Genomic DNA, 12,181 nt, shown 5'->3' on the forward strand with positions numbered 1-12,181 from the left:
TAACTATTTCAAGATTTTATTGGTGCATGGTAGCATTGAAACAGCAGCATTGGAGGCAGCTGGTTTGTTACCTGCTATAATTTTCCACAACTTCACATACAAAATTTTAAAAGTACATCAAGTGCTTATCAAATATTTAGAAGAAGCACCATCATGAATAAAATTTTGACGGAGAGTAGAATCTTACTAGCAGAATAAACAGTTACTGAATCACAGCAAAACAAGCAATGCAGAAAGACAAAATTTCTACTTCCCTGTGTATAATTTTCCTGAGTACACTTTAGTTCTATGCCCCTACATTTGAGTGGTTCTCAAAATGGTTGAAAATACACTTTTTTGTCTGCTACTTCACAGAGGTCAATGGCACACATAACGTACATGAACTTCAGACCCATATGTTTTAAGTAATCCTTAAGTCTTTTCCATAAGGATTAAGGAAGAGTTATAGGTTTAGTTTATATTACAGCAATTTAGCAGATTCTTGCATTTCAGAGAAGTTTTGCTGCTACAATGTATAAGCAACTATCTTCTGCAAAGTTTTTTTGGTCTAGATTTATAAATTTAATTTAGCATGGGAAGTTACATTTAAACCTACAGTAGCATTATGTATTTTTAAAAACCTAGATGAAAGCATTGAGGTAGGGAAGTTTTAGTAAGATTTTATCTGGTTTAATCTAGATGGTTTGCTGAAGCAGCTTTTCAATGTCATCCTGCATCTTGATAGTTTCAAATTTCCTGCTGTAACGTTTGAAAGGCACCCCATCACGACCAATGAGGAACTTTTCAAAATTCCAAGCGATGTCACTGCGGCACACAGGAGACCAAATTATGAACTTTGGATCAGTCATCAGAGACACGGGATCATCATGTGGGAAAGGCAACCATTCTTTCAGTAACTTGAAAAGAGGGTGAGCATTTTCCCCATTGACTTCACACTTCTCAAACACAGGGAAGTTGGGCTCATATCCATTGCCTGGGCGGACATATTTCAGGGATTTCAGGATCTCTTCATTGGTGGCATTTTCCTGTAACAAAGCAGAAAGGCATGTGATCTACATCAAGACATGACCATCACAGCATTACTAAAGCTACCCATTTTGGTTTTGCGATACACATTCACCTTTTTCTTCAAATTTTGTATTTAATAGCTATGCTGCAGTGCAAATTATATTTTCATCCAAAAAATATAAATTATTTTTCAGACATTCTATCTAATCTTCAGATGCTTTTTTCCGAGTTTTCTCTTACAGTAGTTATGCAGCTTAAGCACATGGATGAGCTCAAGTGCTGTGCAGAAACAATATTTCAGTTACTGATTCTTTCTAATGCAATAGAGCTACCATGATCTGACACTTCCTATTCCTTACAGAAAAAATGTTCATGCTAAGTCATTTACTCCAGTGGTACAGGTCAACCCATATTGTCAAGTACTGACTAACCTCACTAACACATGGCTTTCTCTTTCCTCTATCCTAACTATCTGCAGCTGTCTTTCCCATTCATATACTTTCACATCTCAGACTCTATTTTTGCAAAGTTAAGACTGACAGCTAAAAATCCTTCCTGCACATTGCCCTTAAGGTGGAGCTGGAAAGTGCAGCTGCAAGAAATACTTATCAAGAATTTCCAAGGGCAAGTTGCAGAAACCAGCACAATCTAGCGCACTGGGGTCATTTAAGTTGGGATCTTTGGGGTACAGGAGCTGTTCTCTCCTGAAAGGTTGTGAACTTATTCAAGTTTAATGCATCCCACCCCTTTTAACACAAAGTGCCTGCATGACTAGTTTTCCTAACACATTGTACTGTATTGGAAAATAAATCTGCCCTCCTTTCAGACCTGACTAACTGTATGTGGAAAGCAAGGCAATCATGCAAGGGAGTCCTTGGACTATGTCTTTTTCTCTGGTAGTATAAAAAAAGTTCTCCAAGGCACCCACTCAGAATTGCTCTGTGTGACTTCCTCTGTTGGGACTTCAGTTAAAGAGAAAAATACAGCCACACATCCTTCCGCACCATAACACTCCTACGCCATGAGATGACCTCTTAAGGAAGATGGAGCCTTTCCAGGAAAAGCAAAGGCAGACAAGCCCCCAACTTCGATATCAGTGTTCAGTTTACTTAATTTATGGGTGGGTTCAGTTCTTCATTTCTGAGGAGACTTTCCCATTTTGAAGGTCAGAGCTTTCGGGGAACACGGAAGTAAATTTTCTGAAAAAGTTAATCTGCTGTAGGGTGCTTTTCCAACATCCCCTTGCACCCAGACATGCCCCAGTCTTTTCAGCGACAGGATGTTTTAAAGAGGCCACACTCCCACCGCTAGAGCCAGTCTCTACAAGCCTAGGATTGCGACTATCCGCACAACCGAGCCTTTGTACCGCTCAACTTGCAAAGGCTACTCCACAGTTAAGGAGCTGCTCTCGCTCCAGGCCGCCTTTTTCAGCAGCGCAGCCGCGGCTGAACGAGCTCGCCCCAGGCAAGACTTGTTGCCTGCGGATACCGTACCTGGTGACCAAACTGGTTAGAGGGGAAAGCCAGCACGGTGAGCCCCTGAGGACCGAAACGCCGCTGCAGTTCATGGAACTGAGTGAAGTCCCGGGTCGTCGTGCCTCAGAGCGAAGCCACGTTGGAAATCAGCAACACCTTTCCCCGCAGCGAGCCCAGGTCAACGGGCTCCGAAGCCCCCAGGGGCCGCGCCGCAATGCCGGCCAGACCGTACCTCGAGGCAGCAGCCATCGCAACGGCGCCAAAGAACCTGCAGGGACTGCGCGAGGAACGCGCAACTTCGCCTCTTTTAAGAGCCCCATCCAGCAATCCCGCCCACCAGCCCATTCTACTTGCCCAGCTGCGGCTCCACCCCGCTCCTTTGTCCTAACTCGAAGCGGCTGGAGCCACTTTAAGCTGCCCCTCCGCTATGAGAACGCCAGACATGCGCAATCCCCCTTATTTGAAAGGCGCTATTTGTGTTTTTGCGGTCGGCGATGTTTGGTTTAACTTAATCAAAGCAGGAAAAGAAGGCTACTCTAACTTTGAAAAGGGAAGCCGTTATTGCTACTTGTGAAGTGAGATCATACGGCAAACAGCAATTTCCCAGCCCTTTTCTGTCATACAAAGATAAGAAAAAGGGGCAAGGATAGTCACGTAGCCCGAAAACTCTGGGCGAGTGCCAACTTCTCCGCGCTCTCGCAAGCGAGGAAAGGTACCGCACTGGTGATCGCCGTGGAGGAGAATGAAGGGCAAGATAGACTGACAGGTTTCAGCAGCAGATCACTGCGCAGGACTCTGAAAGCGATGTTAAGGAAGTTTCACTAGTTGCTAATTTGCCTCCGGGTCTAATCCAATCTAATCCTGCTGGTGCTTTTATCTTTAAGGTCCTAAATACTTGTGGGCTAGATGCTGGGAGATGGACCTCTCCTGTCTTAAAAACGGCAGTAGAAGTATTTAAACCTCCCCCCTTTTTTAAATAATGGTTTTGCCTTTGTAAGTGGGACTTACTATGGCCTCAATAATCTGGGGGTCAGAAATTTTGTAAATTTCTGTTTGCCCAGACTTTTTTGTTGAGTTTTCAAATTGCATTAAGCCATATTTTAATTAACCATGGTGTGTGAAGAAACCACATTTGGCTGGATTCACTGTAATTAGAGGTTGTTATGTTCTTTGTGAGGATACAATTGAAGGAGGGAGTACTGAGTATGGTACCCTGAACTCTTAGAAGATAGGTAGGATATATATCTAACAAGCATAAATAATAGTGGTTTAGGACAATGTGCTTAGCTAAACACCACATTATGGCTTAGTGCAGTGTGTGAATCCCTCCTTTACCTTGCCATATCCTTCCTGTTGCATTTTACTGCCTTTTAATACTATTTATGATTACATTCTGTTGTTACTTTTATTTTTTTTAGATTTTTTGTTATATTAATTACCCTGAGTCCTGCTATCCATTATAAAGTTATTTATAAATATCCAAATAAATACAAATATATAAAGGTTTTATGGAACAATTATCAACCACTTCATCTCTCATACAGTCACCCAGATCACTCTGAGTGATACTACATCTTGTCATGCTTTGGATTCAAGCAGACAGAGATAGCAGACCAAACTTTTCCATTCTTTTTCTGGCAATAGTTGCATTGCTTTAAGAAATTTACAGACTGACAGCATCTGTTCATTGGCCCTGGTGGTTACTGTCAGTAGGGTGGTTTGCTACCTGAAGTTGCTGATTTGTGACTTGGGATTTTCCTGGAGTTGTGGCTCCTACTTGAAGAGCAGGTGGAGATTCTGACCAGGGGGGCTGCATCTGTCTTCAGCTGATATAACAGTTATGGCCCTATCTGAACAACAAAGCCAGGGCAATGTTAACTCATGAACACCACGTGACTGGCCTCCTGCAGTAAGCTATATATGGGTTTGCTTTTGATGCTGACTAGAATGCTGCAGCCGGTCAGAGTGCAGCAGACAGACTCCATGGTAGACCTGTAATAGTAGAGTTACTCACATGTCATGGTCACTGCACTGATTACCAATAGCTTCTGGGCCCGATTGAAAGTGCTGGTCATTACCTGTAAAGCCTTGTCTGCTGTGATGCTGAGTTATATCAGAGTCTGCCTCCCCAGACTGGAATCTTTCCATCTGGTCCACCCATTGAGAGCAAGGTGTGTGGAAAGTCCCATGTGAAGTAGGAGGGGTGTGGACCTCCTGGGGGTCCCTGAGACTCTGTCAGAGGGTCTGCAGTCAAATAAACAAATATTTAAAATTTTCTCACTTTTAATTTCTAATATACTAAATATTGATAGATATAACCCACATAAATGAAAGCCCTGTGGGGTCCTCAATCATTTTTATGAATGTAAAGGGGTCTTGAGACTAGAGGAACATATGACATTTCAGAAAGTACTTTTACATTGGGCTTAGGATGAAGATTTTGAGCAACCATCTTGTTATGTATAGGTCTTGTTTTTAATCGTATACTGTTCTGTCTCTGAAAATTGTTGTAAGATAAATACATTAATAAATGAATAGACCCCATCCTCAACTCCTGCATGGAAGTTTTTGTCCTGTGTTGGCCTTTATGAGTTTGGCTGAAGCAGCTTAATATGTCTGAAGTAGAGTCCTGCAGGTTGAGCTCAACTCCTCCTGATTACATGGACACATCCACGGTCCTTTCTCGGCAGCGTGTTGGAGGTGGCTTGCCATTGCCTTCTGCTGGGATGCTTTTCTAACTTCCGAGTCCAATGTACAAGACTGGGGCTTTTGGGTGGTCTCCTGTTCAAGTATCAACCACATCCAACCTGGCTTCCCTTCTGGAAAATACTTCACTGCGTTAGCATGCAGCACATAATGATTATAGTAACATTTGTTAGAAAAGGAGACAGATTGGAGGATGTTTCTCAGCAAAGGAATCATGGCCTTAAAAGGACATAAATATACTTCCCTTAACAAGCTTTGGGAGTTTCCCATTATTGCATTAGCATAGGGGTGGGTGACCTTTTCCTGGCCAAGGGCCCCTTAACTTTGGGAACTGTTGAAAGTTGCAGTGGGTGGAGAGAGAATGCAAAGGGCGGGTCCTTTTTGTACATGTGAGGGAGGCTGGGATGTTCTGCTTTTTCTTGCATCATTGCAGGACTTCTTGCATTAAATTATATTATAATGTCTTGCTTCAAAATGGCAGGAAATTCTGTGGCCGATTTTCAGCAAGCACAGCCAGAAGGAGTTTCAGGGGCCTAAAATAAAAAGGCTCTGGATCATCCTTGGACTAGCACCTCCTGTCATGGGCAAGAGTTTCTCAAGTGCTTCACACGAAGGGAATGCCTGTACTTTTGCAGTCTGTTCTAGCTGAAAGGTATAGAACAGTCTTTTTTAAACTTGGCAACTTGTAAGTCTCCACAGCTTAAAACTGCAAAGTTTGAAAAGCAGTGGTGTAGAATAGGTAGAGACACTATACAGAAGTTTAAATTTGGCATAGATTTGTTTTATTTGTGGAAAGTGTTTGCAAAGTGTGCTATAGATCATGGATAAACATGGTTAATCTTAGTGCCCCAGACAGGATTCCTGTAATAAATTGCTGCCTGACTTGCCACTGAAGTCCTTGAATAATGGTGGGGCATTTTTTCACCTTCGCTTTGCAGTAGAGGAAGTAATAAAAACAACTGAGAAGTAGTGTATCAACCCAGCTCCCCATAATCTTTATAATAATCCTGTGAAAAAGGTTAGGGCAAGAAAAAGGTGATGTGCCCACATCCACAGAGTGAACTTCACAACTGCAAAGGACTGTGTGTCCCTCTGGGTTGCCTCATTCCAGCATTCTAACTGTTATACCCTAATTGGCTTATTTTTATTAGCAAAGCAGAAGTTCAAATTGAAATATAATCTTGGGATACATACACCACTGGTTAAGATGGGGAAGTGGAGAACGGAAGAAATTTCAACGTGCCACTCATTCTATCTGTGTGCTGTTGTAACTGCATCTTGGAAAGGATCTGAAAGGAAGGCCCGCCTTTGTATTTTGCTAAAAACAAACACTTACTTCCTCTTGCCGCTTCTTTTGTAAGCTTGGGGAGTTGGCTATTTCATAAGCATCTGCTCACTGTTTTTGTGCCTGTAACAGCTACACACGAATGCCTCCCACCTCCTCAGTGCCTGTTGAATGTCATTTATGAGCAAGTTTTTTGCCAGCCCAGATGTACAAGCTGGATTTAGAAGAGGTAGGGACACCTGAGATCATACCATGGACATTTGATGAATAATGGAATAATGGAAAAGTCAAGGGTTAGAGCCACCTCATTTGCCTCTTGAAGAATATGTATGATAACCAGCAAAGAGCAAATAGAATGAAAAATTGAGCAAGTCAATGATTCAACACTGGAAAAGAGAGCACCATGGTTGCAAACTGTCATCTTGTTTATTTATTTAACTTATGTGCAGAATATATCACGAGAAATGATGGACTAGAAGTTGAAACTGGAATTAAAATTGCTGGGACAAATACCACCAAACTCAGATATGCAGACGATACCTGCATGTTGTTTGTTGGCTAGAATTGAGGAAGACTTAAAGAATTTCTTGTTGAATGTGAAAAAAAAGTGTAAAAATTTGTCTGCTGCTCAATATTAAAAAAAACTAAGAACCTTTCAAAAGGCAATGCTAATCCAATACAAATAGATGAAATTATTTTCCTAGGTTCAAAAATTTGCAGGGATGGTGACTATACACATTAAATAAAGAGACATCTGATATTTTGGAGAAATGCTATGACAGTTTGGACAAAATATTAAAGTACAGAGATATCATAATGACAACAAAGGTATGATTAAGGCCATAGTCTTCTGTCATAATGTATGGTTATAAAAACTGATAATCAGAAATGATGATCAGACAAACTGATGCTTTTGAATTGTGGTGCTGGAGAAAATAATTGAGAATACCTTGGCTCATAAGAAGAACAAATCAGAAGTAGATGAAGTAAAACCAAAGTACTCACTGGAAATGACAATACAGTAATGAAACTAAACCTTACCATTTTTGAATACATAATGCAAAAGCAAGAGTTGTTGGAGAAGAGCCTGATGCTTGGAAAAATTGAAGGCACTCAAAAAAGAGACCAACAAAAAAACAAGATGGCTTGATACTGCTGACAAGCCTGAGCTTAGAGGGTCTCAAAGAAGCAGTTACAGATGTCCTTTGGGTTACAGTCAACTGAACCACTGAACAACAACAACTCTTGCCAGCAGGGTAGAGGAGGGTAGAGAGGAAGGAGAGCGAGGCTATACTCTCACTGATAAATATCAAAGAAAGCAAGGTGTCTCAGCCAGCACTGGGATTCAAGTTTTGTTGTTTCCAGTGTTACAGTTATAACCACAGAGTACTTTCCGCAATGTCACTTGCCTTCCAATGTATGTTTCTGAAATGAAGTGTCCTTAGCTTCTTCCTGGTATCTGCTTTGCTGCTAGTAGCTTTAATTTTAAAGGGGGTAATTTGAGGATTTGAAAAATTACTGCATTGAAATCCCAGGTAAGTCCTGCTACAGGAAAAGGAGCTGTATTTTATTAGGGGGTTGGAAGGTTAGGACTACCAGATTAGCTGCTAAAGTCAGACAACCACTGGATGGTGTAAATAGTTGATGTTTTCTACATCATTTTTCTGCTATCTAGTGATAGTCCAAATTTTTGTTTCCAGGCCCGGTAGCTCTAGGGAAGGTGCAGGGGATGGTCATTAGTTTAGATGCTGTTTTAAAAGGATTAATGCTCAAATGGGATGTTAGTGGAAGTGGTTGTTAATGTAATTTTCTCAGACTTTATCTTGGAGCAAAACATCTCTCTTACTGCAATCTAGCCCCTGTTGAAATTATTGCCCAAAGGCCTATTGTGAACTACCAGTTAAAAAGTATTGGTTCAACTGTCCATAGCATTTCTTACAATTGTAGAGCAGAGGAGACTGCACTGCAAATGTCCTTTTCTTTAAGAGCTGAAATGATAATAAAACTGCAAGAGATCTATTTGACTGTGCAAAATATTTTGAAACTATGCCAACAGGGGCAGGTAATGTCCTGGCAACAGTTTATCCACCAGCAGTTGAAATTTGCATAAACTGTATGGAGCACTTCCTGCATAGTTCTTGTTTCATCTTCCTGGTCCCATGTGGCAAACCCTTAACTTTTGGTATGGTACAACAGCATCCTGTAAAGGATCTATTAGGTTGATCCCACGCTGAAAGGTCTGAATAGAGGGAGTTTTTGTTTCCCCCAAAAGCCACTTAAATAATGGCTCAAGCAGTAGAAACGACATTCTACCTTTATTGTTTCACCAAAAGCTGTTATGTAGATTTAGCCTCTTAATTGCTGATTTGTTGGGCTAGATCCAAAACATTGGAAATGGAACATTTTCTTGGAAGAAACTAATAGTCAGTCTCCTGAAAGAGACTGACTTTCAGTTATCTTTCACACTGTATAAAACTAAGGATAGTGCTCCAGAAAAGGAAGGGGGGGAAAAAGGGATGACCCTACTCAGGATCTGCCTATCAGCATCCAAGCAGGAGGTCTATGAACTCCGAACGTGTGTCAGTTTTCTAATTCTCCTAGAGCTGGGTTGAAAGGAGAGGTCTTTGATAAATGGGCTAACAACTCCCCAGTTAACCATGTTTGGGCATGTCAGAAGATTGAGCCTAACTTTTAATTTTTTTTTACTGGGAACCCTTACAAAAGGGGGTTTGCCAGTGGTTCTAAATTATTCCCTTTCCTGGTTTGTAACACTGGTTGACAAGCAATGGGATACATTTTGAACAGTTTTATGAGAAATTTAAAGTAAAAAAAGTGGTTAAAATGAATTCTCAAATATAGCTTTGAAATTGGAAATGCAAATTAACACATTTTTTTGTGTTAGTTTTGGTAAGGACTAGCAATAATTGGAGTGGGAAATGGACTTTGTTCCTGTTCTAAAAGAGGGTCTTTCTGCACTTTGGGTTAAAATGCTAGCCATCCATCCTTGAATTGGCAGAAAACAATGCTGGCATAAAATCTGCTATCCCCATTGCCAGTCTCTAGCTAGCCTCTCATGGCATCTGTTCCAATTCACGCTCAGATGCTGTTTTTCTGATTAATGCCATAATCGTTGTTTTTCTCCTCCAGCGTTGCCATTATCTTCTTTCAACACACCATCAGCTGGAGGAAAACATCCACTAATCAAGGTGATGCAAGAGGACCAGGATGGGACTTCAGGACTCTGCTTGTTTTCTCTAGGTTGGTTTGTTTGCTTCTCCTCCAATAACCCATTTGGGCATTTCCCAAAATAATGAGAATTAAGAAAAAAAGGAAAGATGCCAAAACAGAAATGGTCCCGAAGAGGAGGAAGCAGAGCCTTCCATAATTGGGCACCAAGCTGGTCCTCTGGAACAGAGTTTTTTCAAACTGGGTTTGCAGAACCCTAGGGTTCCATGAGAACTTTATGGGGTTCACTGCCAAAATAAGAGCAAAGAAAAAGATAACTCAGATACAGTCAATTTTCTATCACTAGAGCTTTGCTTCTAGATCAAGGATTCTGGGATTTTTTTTTACTGAAAAGGATTGAAACCCCCTGCTCTAAGGGGTAAGAATTGAAATTTACTAGTTGGCTGCCACCTCTCCTATAGATAAGGAGAGACAGAAAATGACTAATACTGCAAAGCTGGCAAATAGGAACAGACACCTGTCTTTTTCTTGCTCAAATGATATGCCGAAAGATTGCTTTCCTAACTTCATTGGGTAAATTACTGACTGTAGTAGAAAAATTATGGTACATCATTATCCTGTTTCACTCCCCAATAGAACCCCACATCTCATCAGTGCAGGAGAGAGAGGATTAATGAGTCACTGACTGAAGTGGAAATTCTTCTTACCCAGTAATCATGTTGTAAGTCTCCCTGGCATCACTGCTGAGGTGTAATGTTATTTTGAGATCACGTTTGAAGAAAATGGCAGATTAACGATACTAATATTAGAAGGTGTAAAGCAGATTTTGGCTAGTATCCAAAAAGCAATTTTAGGTGTATCCAAGGGCTTAGACATGCTTAATGCGGGTCTTTTAAGATGTTTCTATGTGAATTGTTTTTGCGGTTTGCAAAGTGTGGCTGACTCTGTTGTGTGAACCTAACCAATTGTGAGTTATTTCAGCCATAGTTAGCAAACATGTTTGACTTATGTGAACTAGGTCACTTAAATGATTGTATTATAAATGTATATTCCACTTTACATTCAAAGCTGCAAGCCACTTCCCCCAAATCACTAAAACATGTAATAATAATAATATGAAGATGCCTCACTAAAACTTTTCAGTGCGAGATTGCAGAGCTTGGTTACACCACAGCAAAAGCATCTTATTAACAACCACTAAGTGAATCTAAGTCTTCAAGAAGGAGGCTAGCAGGCAATGAATAGAAGACACAGTACTTAGTGTGTTCTGAGCTCAAGACCAGCAACTTGAATTGGGCCCAGAAGCAATCAGGTGTGCCATACATTCTGAATTTTAACACTGGCATATGGTGGCCAGCTCAGGTTAACTTTCTGCTTTCTGGTGCCATTTTAAAGCCATTGTAGTTTTTGGATCACATTTTAGAAATCCAGCATGGATTATTTTTTCTCTTGAAAAAAAGAATAGTATGGCATTTGGTTATTAGTATTGCAATTTACTGATGCACTTGAACATCTGTTAGCAGCTGAATTGGATGAAGGAACACCCTTATATTGTAAATCTGCTCCTGGCTGAATGTAACATCCTGTATCATCACAAGTTATTAAAATTACATGAATTTGGCAGTGCTAGACAACAACCATGTTAGACAACTATTGCCCAGTGATCAATCTTCCCTTTCTGGGAAAGATTGTGGAGAGAGTGGTGAAGCTTCAGCTGCAAAATACTCTAGAGGAAGTGAATTATCTGGATTTTCTTAGTCAGAATTCAGACCTGGACATGAATGAAAACTGCACTGGTCACTGTTGGATAACCTGGGACTTGGGTGGAGGGTGTGCACTTCTCCTTATCCTCTTAGATCTCAGTGGCATTCAGCACTATGGATCAATATATCCTCCTTGGCTGCTAGTAATGGCTGGGAGTCTGCCATGGTTAGGGTTAGTCTCCTGTTGGCTACTTCAGTGTGAGGTGCCACAGGGTTTTTTTTCCTTCCCTGCTGTTCAGCATTTACATGAAACCTCTGGGAGAGATAATCTGTCGATTTGGGGTGAAATTATCAGTATGCTGAAGGTTCTCAGATATACATCACTTTGGGCTAGGACAGTGATGTAGTGGAAGTCTTGACACGTGTCAGATGACTGTAAGGATCTAGTTGGAGATAAACAAGTTGAAGCTGAATCCCAGCATGGCTGAGACTGTTTGGAAACCATCTGTCACTGTAATTGCTCCAGTGGTTGCGCTGGATGAAATAGCAGTTTCCCTGAAGGAGCAGATCAACAACTTCAGGTCATCCTAGACTTGACTCACAGCTACTACTGGATAGGCAGGTAGAGGCTGTAGCTAGGGAGGCTCTAATCAGCTTCAGCTAGGGAGGCTCTAATCAGCTTCCAGTTGTGGCCCTTCTTGAAGGAGGCCCTGGCCACAGTGATTCATAACCTTGTCATCTTCTGGTTAAATTATTGCAGTGTGCTCTTCTTGGAGTTGCCTTTGAAGACTACTTAGAAGCTGCAATTGATGTAAAAT

The 12,181-nt window shown here is 41.1% G+C and overlaps 1 protein-coding gene across 1 annotated transcript; it reads right to left on the minus strand.

Annotated features, from left to right (window-relative positions):
* Positions 1 to 2,868, minus strand: GPX1 (glutathione peroxidase 1). Its single transcript, XM_007445498.4, has 2 exons — positions 2,502 to 2,868; positions 1 to 1,025 (listed from the first exon to the last, which is right to left on the minus strand). The coding sequence occupies exons 1-2, from the start codon at positions 2,826 to 2,828 to the stop codon at positions 675 to 677; spliced, it is 678 nt and encodes a 225-aa protein (XP_007445560.2). The 5' UTR covers positions 2,829 to 2,868; the 3' UTR covers positions 1 to 674.
* Positions 2,869 to 12,181: the final 9,313 nt, after the last annotated feature.

This window comes from Python bivittatus, unplaced genomic scaffold, assembly GCF_059951505.1.
Source record: "Python bivittatus isolate LINGU-HERP-01145 unplaced genomic scaffold, Pbiv_v1 ctg000080_np1212, whole genome shotgun sequence".
NCBI lineage: Eukaryota > Metazoa > Chordata > Lepidosauria > Squamata > Pythonidae > Python > Python bivittatus.